Raw genomic sequence first — 17,235 nt, 5'->3', positions numbered from 1 at the left:
CCTTTCAGTCTGCAGGCCGACGCTCTATCCACTGAGCCAAACCGGTTTCGGCGATAATAGGCAGTTCTTGAATGAGAATGGTTCCAAGGTTGACTCCCAGGTCCCAGGGGCATACAACTCCCAGCCAGGTCAGAATGTCCTTTCTTTAACCAACACAAGGCAATCATGGTTAATAGAGCATGATTAATATTTCCCATAATCATAGCTAGTCCCCAATATTCTATTTTTGCCCCTAATGTTTCCCCACTGCTATTTCTATCATCTCATATCTATTAGATTAGTTTTAGATGAAAAGTCTCATCCTGCTGGACTGCATCTGCTTCTGCCTTGAAAGCAGTTCCCAGGGATGGATTTCAGAGAACTTTTAAATGTGGGGGCGTGCTTCTTATTCTACAATAAATAATTACCATAAGCCTGTATAATGTCTATATTTATATAGCATTTTATATTTTAAAAGGCATTTTATATACAAACTCTAATTATACTTTACAACTAACTTATGGAAAAGAAATATTGTCCCCATTTTACAAATAAGAATATCAAGGCTGAGATGCTAAGTAATCGTCTAAGGTTGCATAGCCAATTAAAGACAAATTCTAGATAGTTTTCCTCCTAATATAGTGCTTTTCCCCCACAGCACAGCTGCTCTCATAAACATTCTCTTATTTTAATATGATGGTGAGATGCCTGGATTATATACTTGCTGCTCTGGTTAATTGTTTTCTACCTTTAGAAATGACAGGTTTTTGTATGCTGACTCTCATAGTAAATGCATGTGTTCCCTTGGACAGCCAGGTTCAATAAAGGTCAGTCTGCAAGGAAGTTTAATGTAGGAATTCTATTCCAGACCCGTGTCCTAACAGGATACATCAATATGAGAGAAAAATATTCCCTTACTATTCTGGTGTTGTTTCAGCAGACTATTTTATGGAAGATCAATTTTTTTAAAGCAACATTCTTTGGAACAAATCCATTGAAGGTAAAGTGCTATTAGCGGTGATTATCTAAAGCTAGCTTGCAGTTTACACCTACTCCCTTCCTCTGCTGAAACAGCCCTTGATGTTGGACATGAATTTGCCTAGGATGGATGTGGTTTATTTTGAACCCCATAAAAGGAAGGTGGATTCCTTGAGCACCGAAGTCATACTGTGGTCCTGTACACCATGCCACTTGACAACAGGTGTAGCAACTCAGAGTGTAGCAAGCTCCAGGGAACTTGGTGTTTTATTACCTTGTCAGGTACTTAAAGACACAGTCCTTCAGATGTTACCAACAATAAATATCAAATATGAAACCAATGCCTTTTTCTCTTCAGAAAGAGGTTAATGAAGGGTGGGGTTGTTCAGCAGGCCTGCGTCTCGCTCAGGCTAATGTCTCTCTCTTTGCTCTCTTTGTGGGAGAACAGTGATAGAATCTCTTGGAAGCAAAGAGGCTTTAGAGATCATTCAATTTCACCAGTTTTAACATTCGTTTTTAGGCAGTTGAACCCTTTCTCCCAACAAATCTTATGCTTAAGTCCAAGATATAAACATAAAATAGGAGCCCGTCTGATCACAATAGTGGTTGGGAGCAGACCTGCCCCTTTGGTCTCCTGTCCTGCCCCAGTCCCTGTGCATCCCTGCTTGTCCGGCCCTCCCTCCGAGACAGGAAAGCACTGACACCGCTCACCACCTGTCTAGCTAGTCAGCCTCTGCTTGGGCGTCTCCTGTTCCCAGACAGGCATCACCCATGAGGCCAGCCCCAGCTCGTTTTCAAAGTATTTGCATTGAGGAGAGGCTGGCATCAGACTCTTTGGAGTTGGGGTGATGGGCCCCAGGAGGCAGTGGGGCTCAGACCTGTCAGAAGAGGTGATGACTCCACAGCTTGTTGAACTGTGTCTGCTCATTATGTGTATTAGTCTGCCAGGGCTGCCAAAACAAATGCCAGAGGCTGGGAGGCTTAGATAATAGAAGTGTATTTCCTCACAGTTCTGGAGGCAGAAAGTCTGAGATCAAAGTGTCAGTAGGGTTGGTTTCCTCTGAGGCCTCTCTGCATGGCTTGTAGACTGCCGTCTTCTCCCTGTGTCCTCACATGGTCTTCCCTCTGTGCCTGTCTGTGTCCTGATCTCCTTTTCTTATAAGGACACCAGCCATATTAGTGTGAGCCCTGTGTGAGCCCCAATGACCTCATTTTAACTTAATTACCTCTTTAAAGACGTATATCCAAATAAGGTCACACTGTACTGGGGGCTAGGACTTCAACATACAATTTTGGGAGGATGCAGTTCAGTCCATACTAGTCTGTTTCTGAGGAGGTGCTCAGATCTCAGGAATTGGAGGCCAGCAGAGGTCAGGATCTGAAACCTGGATTTGAGACCTAGTTGCAAGTGACCAGCGGTTTGCCTGGTCCTGCTCTAGCCCTCACCCCTTCACTGCCTGGCCAAGTGTACTCATCCTTCAGTCTTCTCCTCCTCCTCTATCTCCAGTTCTCATCTGCCTGAGGCCATACAGCTCCTTATTTATACCTTCATACAGCGGTGAACGTGTGAATTTCGTTTTCCTCCTGTTGAGCATGTCAACACCTATCCGAGGATGCAGTCTAGTACATGTTGAAAGAAAGAGAATGTGGGAGCAGCAGAGCCATATAGGGCCAAGCCTCTGTGGATGGCCAGTGGTCACCGACTGGTGACTCAGAGCCAAAAAGTATGGTATGGATTCCAACTTCATGTCCTGGGCTGAGGCCAGAGAGCCAGGTCAGATGGGAAAGAATGAGGAGGAACCTCCACGTGCGCAGAGTGGCGCCTGGGGCCAGTGTCAGCCAAAGGGGAGCAGTGGGGAACGGAGTCCAGCCAGGAGAGCAGACTGGGTATCTGGGATCCAGAGAAACACTCATAGCAGTGTTGGTGAGGAGCAGGAATGGGGCGAGGGAGGGAGTGCTGGCTCAGTCACTTACTTAGGCAGTGTGCATGGATTTCTGTGACTGTTTCCTTATAAGTAAAATGAGGATGATATCTATCATTCAAAATATTTTTTGAGGAATGAGTGATCATTTTACAACACACAGTGGCTGCCACTTTTGACGGTGGGAGGCTGGTGTGGGTGCAGGTGATTAGGGGCCCCTGGAGACACCAGGGAATAGCTCGATAGCAGATGAGAGGCAGGTTGTCCTCTGTCCCATGTTCAGCACCATATTAGTCTAGGTGTGTGGGTGTGTTAGTTGGCTCACACAGTGCGGAGGCCGAGAAGTCCAAGATCTTCTGTCAGCAAGCTGGAGTGAGTTAGGAAGGTGGGGGCCCAGGAGAGAAGAGGCGTGATCCCAGTCTGACTCTGAAGGCCTGAGAAGCAGAAGAGCTGATGTTTCAGTCTGACTCTGAAGCCGTGAACAGCCGATAGCCCAATTCAGAGGCAGTTGGACAGGAGCCTACTTTGGTTTTCCATTAAAACAAAAATATTCAGACTTACTGGAAACTCTGTGGGTTCATAAATAATTTAGAATTTTATCACATCAACGTGGAAAAGAATGCTACAGCACATTATTTACAGTCTTGTTCAGATCTGTAGCTCTCAGAGTTTAATTTGAAAGCTGTAGAAGGTTGGACTGAAGAAAGGATGGTAGATGCGCAGCATCTTTTCTCCTTGCTACCTGGATATAAAGAGTGAGATCCTGGAAGCACTGTATCAGGCAGAAGTAAACTGACCACTGGATTTATACTATGAAGTTAGACATTTTAATTTCTCAAAAGATCTAGAATTGCATCTTTTTCTAAAAGTGCCAAATGCAATGAGGAACCTGTCCTGGCAAAGAGGAACTCCTGTGTACCATCTCAGGGGTCCTTCAACTCCAGCTGAACCATGTGTGAGGTGGGGGGATTTCCTCCTGACTTTCCTGAGGGATGTGATCATTGGAAACACTCTCCATGGAGCATGTGATTGAATCCTCTTTTGTTATTTGGGTGAGAACCGAGGCCGGCAGTGGAGTTGCTGCGTTGCCTGGACAGCTCTAGCTACTGCCTGGCAGGGTGCTATTCCCAAAGACAAGCATACAGAGGCCTCAGGTCCAGGGACTTGGTGTCAGACCTATAAAGGAGGCGTATTAAAGAATTTGAAATGACCCCCAGAAGGTCTCAAGAAGAGCAGTTTTTTTTTACAGCCTCATCTGTCTGTCTATCCATCCATAATTCAGTGCAGTTCTGAATGTAGGTGCCTCAGATCTCCCATATTTTTCATGGAGGAGACTTGTTTTTATTTCCCTGAGACCTAGAGATTACTATAGGAAGAATGCAGACATCAATGAGGTGAAAAAGAAGAGTCATTGCTGGTGTCTCTCCTTCCTCATTAGGGATGCTGAGTGAATGAATCACAGAAATGGGGAAGAGCACATGATAACCAGCATGGCTATCCACAAAGGAGGACTTGCAAGTTGGGCAGATGGGGGTCTTCGCTTCTGAATCCAACTCAGTACACATTAGAGGATGCAGTTTAGCCTAGACGTGTCCTTCATGACCTTTCAGCATCCTTAGCAGCTGGTTCCGTCTCCTAAAAACAGAGGCCTTGAGCATCCCTACGAGCCCTTCCTTGTATGGGGCACCTGGGATCCTATCTTTGGGTTGGTGCAGTTTGCCCTTCTTTACTGAACAGCATTATAACTGAATTTTGAATGTCCTAGTTACTGTAAATGGTCTTAACTTTCCTAAGAGCCTCGGAAAGATGCCAACAATGTATCCTTCCTCCTTTCTAGTAAATGGCCTTAATCATCTTGGTACCCCCACCCCCATGTGGTTGAGCTGCAAGGACAGCTCTGTTTCGCAGGACCTTTTCACAAGTTCTCCCAGTGATCACTGAGTCCCGAGAGCTCTCAGACCTCAAGTGCTGACAGACCAGAGAATTAGGCAATTTGGGAACTGGTGTTTTGTCCCTGTATAGTCCTATTAATGCCCAATTGTCATTGTGGGAAGAACAACTCAATTGTGTGCTTATATCCTAGAAGCTTTCGTTTGTTTAAAACTTTTATTTCTGTGCTTTTATAGCCAAGAAACAGAACGTAGAACTCAGAGAAGGCTTCCTTTATTAAAGAAATTGCCAGCCAGCCACATTTGACCATAGCCCTATTGAGAGGAAGGAGCCATACTAGGACAGGGAGGTTTGCCATAAAAGACAGTGACAACTGCAGAACAGGGTTCCATGCAGGCTGCCACCACCCTCACAACCCTAAGGAACACTAGTCACCCTCTGTCCAGAGGCTTGTGTTTAGAGCTACTCAGTTCTCCAAAAATGGCCAGGCGATTTGGAACCTTGAACGACTCTGGGGGTGGCTGAATTGACTTGGGTTTTCCCACTACATAGATGCCCCAAGCAGCTCACCTGTCCTCATTCAGCGGCTCCTAGACACTATATTTTATCATCTTTCTAACCTCGTTAAAATCAACCATATTGCTAGTAATTTTTTTTTTTATTTTTTTTTTTTAGATAACCAAATCCTATGCCCCTCTCAGTCAGGTTCAGTTAAACCATCTGTTATGGGATATAATTCCAAATACAGCGTGTGTGCTCTGTTACTGGGAGTCAGCCTCAGGGGCAGTGAAACAATCCAGAAGGCTTTCACTCTAAGTCTATACTCAGGAAAGTGTGTACTGTGTGCCTTACATCTTCTCCCCAATAGTAGTCAGGAAAAAATGCAGCAGGTTTTACTATAGATTTTCAGGTAATGTTGGGGCTGGTGAGAGGGTTTAAATGCTGTGCCATTAAACATGGGCTTTTTATCTTTAGGTTGCATCTGATGCCAGAAGGCAAACACAACCTCCACTTACGTTTTGCAAATGAATTCAACAAGTTAGTAGAAGACTTCTTACAATGAAAGTGTCCCCGAGAATCTGTGAGCTGGGCTGCCTGGGCTTCAGCTGCTGCTGCCTCTGCAACCCACCCCGTGGCACACCTCCCTGCACCTGCCCTCCAGCTTCCAGCTCCTCCTTCCACTACTTCTTAACATTAGGTTGTGAATTTCTGCCATTGTCTTAAAATAAATTCTTGTCATGATTTACTTTATTTGTGAATAAATCTTAGATGAGCATTTGTAGTGCTGCTGACTGCTATTTTAGGGCACCTTGAACTCATGCTGTACTTTTTATCTGAGAGGTACAAGGGGTCACTAGTCCTTTTAGTTGTATTATCACTTTGTGTAAAGGAAGTACATAGAAGAAAGTCCTTGCCAAAGGTCCTGGGTTGCTCTAACTCCAACAAAGGGAAGAAAGTCTGCTTTATCCTCAAATCCCCATTCACTCCCCTACCTTTGCTGGATTCCTTTACTTTAATACTTTGAACTGGTGAAGATGGAAAAATATTTTTTTATCTCTTTATTAAAAGAACTATTACTTAAAACATTAAATACAAATTCTATTTTGTTAAAATTACTAAACCCAAAAACAGTCAAGAATGTAGTGAAAAAAATAAAAATAAAGAAACCACAAGATTTTGGACACATGCGTTTTAATTAGTATAGTATATACCTTAGTTTTTAGAGGAGTGCCACATTAGTATATCAACAGTGCGAATTTCTGACAGAGGCAAAACTGAGCACCATAGATACAAATAGAAAGACCATGCTTCATTGAGGACAACAGAAATTCACTGATGTGGCACGGTGTCTCTGACAAGTTCTTAAGCCTCTTCCTCGACCTCCTCCTCCTCGAACTCGCCCTGCTCATCAGCCGTGGCGTCCTGGTACTGCTGGTACTCGGACACCAGGTCGTTCATGTTGCTCTCGGCCTCGGTGAACTCCATCTCGTCCATGCCCTCGCCCGTGTACCAGTGCAGGAAGGCCTTGCGCCGGAACATGGCCGTGAACTGCTCCGAGATGCGCTTGAACAGCTCCTGGATGGCCGTGCTGTTGCCGATGAAGGTGGCCGACATCTTGAGGCCCCGCGGCGGGATGTCGCACACGGCCGTCTTCACGTTGTTGGGGATCCACTCCACGAAGTAGCTGCTGTTCTTGTTCTGCACGTTGAGCATCTGCTCGTCCACCTCCTTCATGGACATGCGGCCCCGGAAGATCGCGGCCACCGTCAGGTAGCGGCCGTGGCGCGGGTCGCACGCGGCCATCATGTTCTTGGAGTCGAACATCTGCTGGGTGAGCTCGGGCACCGTCAGGGCGCGGTACTGCTGGCTGCCCCGGCTGGTCAGCGGCGCGAAGCCGGGCATGAAGAAGTGCAGGCGGGGGAAGGGCACCATGTTCACGGCCAGCTTGCGCAGGTCCGCGTTCAGCTGGCCGGGGAAGCGCAGGCAGGTGGTGACCCCGCTCATGGTGGCGGACACCAGGTGGTTGAGGTCCCCGTACGTGGGCGTGGTCAGTTTCAGGGTGCGGAAGCAGATGTCGTACAGGGCCTCGTTGTCGATGCAGTACGTCTCATCTGTGTTCTCCACCAGCTGGTGCACGGACAGCGTGGCGTTGTAGGGCTCCACCACCGTGTCCGACACCTTGGGCGAGGGCATCACGCTGAAGGTGTTCATGATGCGGTCTGGGTACTCCTCCCGGATCTTGCTGATGAGCAGCGTGCCCATCCCCGACCCGGTGCCACCCCCCAGCGAGTGGGTCAGCTGGAAGCCCTGCAGACAGTCACAGCTTTCTGACTCCTTCCTCACCACGTCCAGGACTGAGTCTACCAGTTCGGCGCCCTCCGTGTAGTGGCCCTTTGCCCAGTTGTTCCCGGCCCCGCTCTGGCCTGCCAGAGGGAAAGGAGAGTATTAGACAGGGAACCATAAGGAATTCAGAGTTCTGCCATTTTGACTCTGCACTAGATGCCTTTTCTTATCTACGAAAATTTCTCTATATCAGTGACCTTGAAAAACACTGGAGGTCATAATAAAATGAGTTTAGTTCAAACGAGGTTATTAGTTGAACAAAACTATTTCTTAAGGACAGAGAATTTAAGAATGACAACATTATATAAAACTTAAATTAAGGCTCAGTTGGTTGGAACTTTGTCCCTTATACCCTGTCAGGGCACACACCTAGGTTTTGGGTTCAATCCCTTGTTGAGGGCACATATGGGATGCAATGGATTGGTGTTTCTCTCTCACATCGATGTTTCTCTCTCAAATCAATAAAAACATTATCCTCAGATGAGGATTAAAAAAAACAAAAACTTAGCCAGACTAAGGTGGTTCAGTGGTTGAGCATCTACCTATGAGCCAGAAGGTCATGGTTCAATTCTGGGTCAAGGCACATGCCCAGGTTTAGGGCTCGATCCCCAGTGTCGGGCATGCAAGAGGCAGCCAATCAATGATTCTCTCTCATCATTTATGTTTCTCTCTCTCTCTCTTTTCCTCCCTGAAATCAATAAAAATATATTTAAAATCAAAATACTTAAAGCCCCGGGTATCTAACAGTGGACAATCAATTGTAGGGTGGGACGTGGCCCCCAGGGTGACTTTTCCTCTAGCATAACTCTGGTCTTGAGGTTTGGACACCCTGACTTTTCCTCCCTGAAAATAACATCTGAGCCTCAGTTGTATTTAAGCTCCAGGACCAGATAAGCAACCAATGCAGCCACAGCTGACCTCAGGACCAGCTGCACTGAATAATGACCCCCTGCCCTGGTGCCCACCAGTCAGTGGAAACCACAACCCTGAAAGGACACACCTGGAAAGCTGCTGAATATTCTATTGAGAACTATCCCTGGGACTTCTCCTAAAATCCCCACCCTTAAAACCCTTAGATGAAGGACCCAGTGTGCAGTCCCTCAAGGGAATGCCTCCTGCACTGTCTTTCTCTTTCCTTCCCCCTCCTGCCTCCAGGCACTTTACCATTAGCTTCCTCACTTCCAAGCTCTAAGGGCCTTTCCTTTACCTGAATAACTTGTTTCCTAAACCAATTCCTTCTGGGAATTACTTTTAATACCTCTGTAATTTACCTAATAAATGTTCTCTTACCCCCCCCCCCAAAAAAAAAAAAATAAAATCAACAACACTTAAGTTAGGCCCCATTACCAGGCAAGAGCAAAGACACAATGAGATCAGAGGAGAACACGGGCTCTAAGCAGGTGCTCACTCCTGTGCCTTTGCTTCTTGGAGTGGCCACCTACTGTGACGGGCCCTCTGAATTTACCATTAGCCTAGTAACTCCCGCTGGAAGCTTGTTCATCGCCTTCATTCCTTACCCTTCACAGGCTGCTCTGTGGTTCAGGGACTACCTACCACAGCCCCTGTAGGCTGACAGTGCTCTTAGAGCTGTCTGGTCAGTCACGACCTGTGGACTGGGTGGAATGAGGCCACGACTCAGGGCTCTGTGGACACACAGTGTCCACTTTCGCACTCAACACGAAAAACTCTGATTTCCACAGTGTTTAGGAAGAAGAAGATTAACTGAGTCAGTTCCCATTGATCACAACAACTTACCAAACACGAAGTTGTCGGGCCTGAAGATCTGGCCGAATGGTCCAGACCTGACGGAGTCCATCGTGCCCGGCTCCAGGTCCACCAGGATGGCCCGAGGTACGTACTTGTTACCTGCGGGGAGGAAGAGCTGGACTTAGATCTGCGGTGGCAAAGGAATCAGACAAGCTGGTGCTCTCTGCGCCTTTCACAGCAGAGTTCCCTAGAGCTCATTCCAGCATGTGACACAAAAGGACAAGAATAGGGGAGCGTTGCTGCTTCACAAAGGAGCCAATGAGCAAGCTTGGCCATGGCAAACATGCAGGGTCTTAAGGCACTGTGGTGTGTTTTTTAGCAGCTGACATTTTAAATGAATGCAAGAAGCATTTCTCTGTCATTTGTATGTTCCTAGTACATTGCATCTGCCCCTGTATGGAAAGCAAGGTTGGAAGAAAAGCAAAAAACATTCAGATAATCACCAGCAGCTTCATTGTAGTACACATTGATTCTCTCCAGCTGCAGCTCGCTGTCTCCATGGTAACTGCCAGTGGGGTCGATCCCATGCTCATCACTGATGACCTCCCAAAACTGGAAATTTAAATTTAAAAAAATCACATGATGGCCTGGCTTCCTAAACATCAGTAAGGACGGCCCTTTTCTTCTCTGATGTCCTTGGGGCAGCGGCCATGGTGGTCAGATGGTCAAGGAGTCCCAGACAGGCCAGGTAGCTGAGCACCCCTGTCCCTCCAGCAGAGGCTGCTGAGGGGCTTGGAAACCGGCAGAGCATGGGCCATGTGATGGGGATAAAATGAAGAGCTGGGAGGGGCCTGAGGAGGAGGGTGGGCACAGCAGGTTGCCTGGAGGAGCTGTGGGTGCTGGGGAGGCTGGCACCCCCAGGCAGGGCTGAGGTCCCAGCGTCCAGGCTGATGGATGGCAAGACCCAGACCCAATTGGATCCCACCCTCTGGCTGCATTGGGAATCAATGTCTCCTGGCACAAGCCCCACCCAGCCCCCAAGTGTGCAGTTTTATGGCCCTGGCATCCATACTGGCCTCTGGCCACTGAGCTCATGGGGGATGGGTGGAGAGGGAAAGGGAGGAGTCTGGAGACAGGACTGGGGCATGAGTGGAGCTGATCCCTGGTGAAGGCGCAGATTCCATTGTGAACTGGCAGCAGGAAGGGCGGCACCGCGGATTGGGGAGCAGATGGCTGACTGGGTCGGAGGCCCTTGGTGCTTGGTCTGGGCTCCCTCCGCGGACCAGGCAGACCCGTGGGTGCGACCGACCAGGGAAGACCAGCCGGCGCGCAGGGCCCTGGCACCTGGAGGCTGGGTGGGAACATGGCGGTTCCGACAGAGACCTGTCCTCCCTCAGATGCCGCCCACACCCCCGCACCACGCTGCTCCGGCCTCGCCCACTTGGGTAAGGCAGCCCCAGTACCGTCACCTGCCGCCTGGGAGCCAGGAAGTCAGACTGGCATATATTACCATGCAGATGGTGCTCGGATTGGGGAAATGACCTAACATTCCGTCTCTGTATCCCAACAAGTAGTCTGCATAACATCTGTCACCTCAATGACACTGCAATTTTTTCATTCAAACTACAGACAAAAATATCCCAATTAAATTCCACACGAGGCCTCTGGATTGATACGGCCGCGGCCTCTATCCAAATTTCAGAGACTAATACACCCAGAGAAATGCCAACTACACGCAGCTGAAGGTCGGTTCCGAGGAAATTTCAAAAGGCCTCGGTTAAAGGCACTTGCAGCTGCGTCACGGCTGATCGCAGCAGGTGATGCCGCTTCCGGAGCCCGAGGGCGGCTGCCCCGAAAATGCGCCCGCGCCCCTGGTCCGGCGGTACTCCGGAGACCCGCTGCCACCCCGGCCCGCACCGTCGGGGCCCGCTGCCACCCCCGGCCCGGTCCGCTCCCTCGGGACCCGCTACCACCCCGGCTCGCACCCTCGGGACCCGCTGCCACCCACGGTGTCCGCCGCCCCCTCCAGGCCCCCTCTTCGGGAGCGCGCCCACCTTGGCGCCGATCTGGTTGCCGCACTGGCCCGCCTGGATGTGCACGATCTCGCGCATGGTGCCGGCTGCGGAGCGGGTGGAGGCGCTGGACCTCGGGACTGGGAGCGCGGCGGGACGGGAACTGGAGCCCTGAAACCTGCGGGTGCGCCTGGGCTCCACCTTTTATGCCGACAGACCCGCCTGTCCTGCGCTGACGTAATGGGAGGCGGACCTGGGGGGGGGGCGGCGCGCCCGAGACTGCGGCACCGCGAGGGGGAGCCGGGGCGCGGTGCGAGGTGCCGAGGTCCGGCTGGTCGTCGCGCCCACGGGGTCTTCGGAAGGAACCCAGATCCGGCACCCCAGGGCCTCCGACCCGGCCAGCCGTCCGCTTCCCGACCCCGGTGCGGCCATACCCTGCACTGGGTTATTCAGGAAAGCCGAATCCCCACCCCACCCCACCCCGTCCCGTCCCTCCGGGTCCCTGAGAGGCGTTGGAGGCCTGGGTCCTGGGACCCGGAGGAGGTCCTTGCCTCCGGGCGGGGGAGGGCGTGAGGCACCCAGCACCCTTGTGGAGTGGGGAGCCCAGAATTTACAGTGGAGTCGACAGCGGCTCGCTGAGGTTTCCTGCGTCCTGAGCCTCATTCTCTTTCGATTCCGGTGGGGGGGGGGGGGGTGCAGAGGGGGATTTGCGGCGATTATGAACCAGGGGGCCTGCAAGTGGGGAGGAGTGGGTGTTCCCGGTGAGAACGATGGGCGGGCAGCTGGCTTCAAGGAAAACAGGGAGGGAGGGTGGGCTGCTCTCCCCTCAGCGTGTCAGGAAGATGGTCGGTTTGGGAGGGGCTAGGAAAAGGGACGCGGTGCCGGATTTGTCTGCTTTGGGTCTTGGGTCCTTGTAAAGGCCACTTACCTGTGGAAAATTATGCGAGGCTGTGTGGCAGAGAGAGGGGGAAGGGGATGAATATGAATAGAATAGCCACGCTTCAGCCAAAGTACCAGTGCCTTACATACACGGTGTCACCTCATCCTCACAGCAAAATCTTACAGATCTGGGCATTTCAGGCCCGGCGCCACCAGCCACGGGTGAATATAGAACACGTGAAACGTGGGTAGTCTGAACTGATAAGTGCTTTCAGTGTGAAATACCCAGAGGATCCCATGGATTCCATAAGTTAAAAGAATGTTAAATGTTCCATTACTCATTTTGTATATTAATTACATATCAAAATATTTTGGATATATTTTGAAATTAATCTCACTAGTTTCTGTTAACTTTTTAAGTAACTTCTAGACTAGCAATAGCTACTAGAACATTTTAAATGACCAGTGTGGTTCACATTGGATTCCTATTGAACAGCACTATTCTGGAGCAAACTATCCCGATGTCAGTGCTCAGGAAGGGGCTGACAGAGCTGAGTAGCCAGAAAGCCAGTAAATGAAGGCACCTAGACTCCTTCTACAAAGAGAAGGCCCCCGGTGAGTGTTCAAGGTTTGGTTAGGATGAGGTATGGCCCAACCTAATTCTTCTCGAAGATGATTTTAACAGTGGGCCAGGTGAGCAGGGACCTGGGACTGCTTTTGTTTCTCAGCACATCCTGCTTTTCCTCTCTGGGGCCGGTTTCTCCAACTATAAAATATTGATAATTATAGGAGCCCTGAAGCCAGCTTTGTGAGCAGGAAATGAGCAGCTCTATATGAAAGCGGGTCGAGTTTCTGGAGCAAAAATACCCCATAAAACCCAAGGTGATGCAGTCATAAATACTAAGCCTATTTGTCATGTTACTAGTGAGCATATATCTGAGGTGCGTGGGCAAAACCATGGCTTTATCACCCTGCTTTAGGAAGCTGGTCTTTCAGGGTGCCCCCACCACACAGGCAGGCACCTGGGGCCTCCTCTCACAGTGGGTGGGGTTTCCTAGACTCTCCTCCTCTTTCCCCTCCCCACATGGCTGGGGCCCCACTAGGGCCCATCCCACAAGTGCTGTTCCCAGGTTCCTAGGGTTGGACCTCCACTTGCTCTCCACCTTTATCGCCAACTCACAGGTCTTGGGCTCTTCACGGCCAGCTGGAGTCTTCCAGAGCCTCTCCAGAGAATGGCCTGCTCCAGTAACTTCACTGATTACACAGTTCCACAAAGCCTTTCTGGAGATAATTGCCTCTTGGCCTTTGTTGTTTCAACCATGGTATGCCAAAGAAGAGAGATGATAAGACCAGGAAGGGATGCTATTGGGGATGTGAGGACTCTAACAGGTGGGCATCTCTTTGCCTGTGGAAGTGTAGATCACCCTGTGGAGTGTGCCCACTTGGCTGCATCCTGATTGGGTTGTTAAGCAAGTCACCTAACCTCTCAGAGCCTCTCTTACTGGTCTGAAATTTGGAAATCGGTTGTATTATGTTGTGAAGATGAGAGACTGTCTGTGAACTGGACCTTTAGTGTACATGCAGTCAATAAGTAAGTAGTCAATAAGTAAGTGACATTTCTTACAGCAGGGCCTCTGTGGGTTACTGGCAGCCAATGTTCTTCCCAAGGCTGCCTTCTCCTGCCCCAACCTTCTTACTTGTTTGCCCATGCCTCCTCCAACACCTGCCCCTGATGTCAGAGAACTGTGGGAGGCAGTTAGACAGACCTGAGCAGAGCAAGGATGATGGGCCAGGTACAGAAGGTCACCAAGGCAGAAAGCTCTGGGTGCCTAGCAACAGGCAAATTTGGGAAAACAAGGACCTCACCCCCAAGGTAACCTTTCCTCCCCTAGTGTATCACATAATCTCTGTGTTCCAAGTGCCTCATCTGTCATGTGGTTTGGACCCCTGACCTTTCATATCGCTGGTCATGAGGTTCAGATCCTCCCCTGACCTTCCCTCCCCTGGCATGTCGTTAGTCATGTGGTAGTCCCCTTCAGAGGAGGAACAAGGGCCGAAGAGTGGCCTCATTCAACTCCCATGTAGACCCTTGCTGGACCCCTCCCTTCAGCATTAACCCCTAGGCCTCAGTTGTGTTTCAGCTCCAGGCCCAGAAAAGTAGCAAAACAAGACAAGTGATGCAGTAGCTGAGATCAGGACCAGCTGCATTGACTAATGACCCCTGAAAGGACACCCCTGGAAAGCTGATGAATATTCTATTGGGATCCATCCCTGAGACCTCCAGGTACATACCCTCAAGACGGATGGCCCAGTGCCCTCTCCCTCGCTGGCGCACAACTTCCCCCACATCTTCTCCCCATGCTTTACCTTTACCTTTCTCTTTCCTGAGCTCCAAGGGCTCTTCGTTGGCCTCTGTCATTTGTTTCCTGAGCTCACACCCAGCTAGCTCACTTCCTACTTCTGTAACTTTCTAAATAAACTTCCTCTTACCATTTGAGTCTTGTATCTGAATTATTTCTTAGCCAGAACTCAAGAACTGAGATCTCTGAACTCAGGTTCAGTCACCGGTGACATTCTGGTGCTGTTTCACCACCAACAGAAGCACACAAGCAGGTTTTTAAATAATGCCTGCCCACCCTAAGCTGGCTCATCCGAGGGCTGGGAGCTCCTGCTCCCTTCCACCTGTGGGCAGGCCAACCACCAGGCCATGCCACCGCAATGCTATTCTGCACAGCACATACAGAGAATAGCAGGAAATTGGGCCGACCTGTGCCCTGACCATAATCAAACCATGGCCTCCTGGTTCATAGGTCGACAACCACTGAGCCACACAGGCCGGCTGTTTGTTCCTTTTCAATATAAGTTCAATTATTTTTGCCTTCAACATTAGGAATGTAAAAATACTACATTTTATTATGCCATGATTTAAACCAGACATGATCTTACAAACTCTCAGAAATATGTAATCTTCTCTGAAGCGCTGCTATTTCCCTGTAATCTGTAGTGTCTGGGCCATATCAAATTCTCAGGGCATACTGTCCCTGTTTCACTGGCCAAGGCTGTTCACATTACTGGACTAAACCCTGCTCCCCCACCCCCATTCAGCCCACTGCATGTTCCCTCAGGCCCTGGACAGAGTTGGTGCAAATCTTGACTATGCCACTTACTAGCTATGTGACCCAGGCAAGTTACTTAACCTCTCTGTGCTCCAATGGCCTCGTCTGTAACGTCTGTAACGAGGGAATAACAATAGTAACTGCCTCCTGGGGTTGTTACAAGGATGGAATGGATATTTGAAAGAAAGCACCTGAGCCATGGTGTTACATAAATTTTAGCTTTTACAATTGGTTTTTCTATTTCCTTGCTTCCTTCCTGCTCTCCCTTCTGCCCTCTCCTTCCCCAGTCTTTCCCTCCCTCCCCCGCTTCAGGAGCTCTTCCCCTTGAAGCAGGGCTCAGCTCTAAAGTCATTTCCTCTGTGATGCTCCCTCCTCTGTGCCCATAACATTTTGTACACAGCTCGGTGTTGTGATTCTGGCCCCTGGTCCATGAGGTTGTCCCCAGCAAGGAAACAAACCAGCAGCACAACTCGCAATGCTCTTTCTCTCACCCAAACCCCAAGGGTGTGCAAGTCAATAGGGGTCCCCACCATGAGGATGGTTCTGAGCTCGAGGACCCCCAAGGTTGGTTACAGGACTGGACTAGCACCTGGAGGAGCCTATTCCCTTCACTTTCCAGAGTCCTGATCCCCTCCCATCTATGTTCTGCATACAGGCCTCTTTCACGCTGAAATGGAAGCTGCCAAAGCATTTGGGTGGGGTTACCACCCACACTTCATGGGGCCAAGCTGCAGGCAGAAAGGGTGCTGGTCATTCTCACCGAGGCTCCAGAGCTCAAGGTTTGTTCTTTCACTTTCAAGGCAAATAACACGGTTGACATCAGCCTTTTCCTCGGCACGCTGCCAGCTAGGCGTGCAGAACCCAGTCAGTCTGTCTTCTACTGAAAGTGTGCTGGGAGGGGCTCACAGCAGGCAGGTGGAGGTGGGGCGGGGGGTGGGGGTGGGAGTGGGGGAGAGAAGGGGTGGAGCAGCTGCTTCTGGCGTCCTGGCCCAGCGGTTCAGCCTTCCCCCTCCATCTCTTCCGCTTTCTCTAAAAATCAATGGAAAAAATATCCTCAGGTGAGGATTAACAACAACAAAAAAAACCTAAAGGAGATGTTTGAGATAGGGGGAGAGGAGGGGCGGGTGGTGACAACTCCAAAATATGAAAAGAAAACTGCAATAGTAAAATTAATAAATGTTTAATTACAGGTTTACAGATCATCATATCACATCAATTAATCCACAGTGTTTAGGAAGAAGAAGATTAACTGAGTCAGTTCCCATTGATCACAACAACTTACCAAACACGAAGTTGTCGGGCCTGAAGATCTGGCCGAATGGTCCAGACCTGACGGAGTCCATCGTGCCCGGCTCCAGGTCCACCAGGATGGCCCGAGGTACGTACTTGTTACCTGCGGGGAGGAAGAGCTGGACTTAGATCTGCGGTGGCAAAGGAATCAGACAAGCTGGTGCTCTCTGCGCCTTTCACAGCAGAGTTCCCTAGAGCTCATTCCAGCATGTGACACAAAAGGACAAGAATAGGGGAGCGTTGCTGCTTCATAAAGGAGCCAATGAGCAAGCTTGGCCATGGCAAACATGCAGGGTCTTAAGGCACTGTGGTGTGTTTTTTAGCAGCTGACATTTTAAATGAATGCAAGAAGCATTTCTCTGTCATTTGTATGTTCCTAGTACATTGCATCTGCCCCTGGATGGAAAGCAAGGTTGGAAGAAAAGCAAAAAACATTCAGATAATCACCAGCAGCTTCATTGTAGTACACATTGATTCTCTCCAGCTGCAGCTCGCTGTCTCCATGGTAACTGCCAGTGGGGTCGATCCCATGCTCATCACTGATGACCTCCCAAAACTGGAAATTTAAATTTAAAAAAATCACATGATGGCCTGGCTTCCTAAACATCAGTAAGGACG

General features: G+C 49.6%; 2 protein-coding genes and 1 long non-coding RNA gene across 5 annotated transcripts in view; 2 read left to right on the top strand and 1 right to left on the bottom strand.

The window, feature by feature from the left end:
- The window catches only part of BPHL (biphenyl hydrolase like), a 51,266-nt gene extending 45,221 nt beyond the window's left edge, over positions 1-6,045 (top strand). The window contains exon 7 of the mRNA XM_036348686.1: positions 5,745-6,045. Within this exon, the coding sequence (XP_036204579.1) occupies positions 5,745-5,832 (88 nt within the window). The 3' untranslated portion in view covers positions 5,833-6,045. The remainder of the gene's footprint in view (positions 1-5,744) is intronic.
- Positions 6,046-6,444: 399 nt separating this feature from the next.
- On the bottom strand, positions 6,445-11,532 carry LOC118675862 (tubulin beta-2B chain). Of its 3 annotated transcripts, XM_036348683.1 has the most exons (5): positions 11,375-11,505; positions 10,831-10,943; positions 9,824-9,932; positions 9,369-9,479; positions 6,445-7,693 (listed from the first exon to the last, which is right to left on the bottom strand). In XM_036348683.1, exons 2-5 carry the CDS (start codon positions 10,867-10,869, stop codon positions 6,633-6,635), a joined length of 1,320 nt encoding a protein of 439 aa, XP_036204576.1. In that variant the 5' UTR covers positions 10,870-10,943; positions 11,375-11,505; the 3' UTR covers positions 6,445-6,632. The 3 variants fall into 3 exon arrangements, with proteins under 3 accessions (XP_036204576.1, XP_036204575.1, XP_036204577.1); XM_036348682.1 differs by lacking the exon at positions 10,831-10,943 and having other exon boundaries at positions 11,375-11,532; XM_036348684.1 differs by lacking the exons at positions 9,824-9,932; positions 10,831-10,943 and having other exon boundaries at positions 11,375-11,525.
- Positions 11,533-12,088: 556 nt separating this feature from the next.
- On the top strand, positions 12,089-16,628 carry LOC118676277. Its single transcript, XR_004974071.1, has 3 exons — positions 12,089-14,495; positions 15,983-16,106; positions 16,518-16,628. It is a non-coding gene; the product is annotated as an uncharacterized LOC118676277 (long non-coding RNA).
- The last annotated feature ends 607 nt before the right edge of the window (positions 16,629-17,235 follow it).

Source organism: Myotis myotis, unplaced genomic scaffold, assembly GCF_014108235.1.
Source record: "Myotis myotis isolate mMyoMyo1 unplaced genomic scaffold, mMyoMyo1.p scaffold_m19_p_2, whole genome shotgun sequence".
Taxonomy (NCBI): Eukaryota; Metazoa; Chordata; class Mammalia; order Chiroptera; family Vespertilionidae; genus Myotis; species Myotis myotis.
Note: the sequence above shows the minus strand (reverse complement) of the source record. Positions and strands in the feature narration are given on the sequence as shown.

What these genes read in the sequence shown, in the direction of transcription:
- LOC118675862 (XM_036348682.1), bottom strand. Translation starts at nt 11,431, where the DNA reads ATGCGCGAGATCGTGCACATCCAGGCGGGCCAGTGCGGCAACCAGATC. An exon ending in GCAACCAGATCGGCGCCAAG is followed by an intron (nt 9,933 to 11,374) that starts GTGGGCGCGCTC and finishes TTAAATTTCCAG; the next exon opens with TTTTGGGAGGTCATCAGTGA. An exon ending in GCCCGACAACTTCGTGTTTG is followed by an intron (nt 7,694 to 9,368) that starts GTAAGTTGTTGT and finishes TCCCTCTGGCAG; the next exon opens with GCCAGAGCGGGGCCGGGAAC.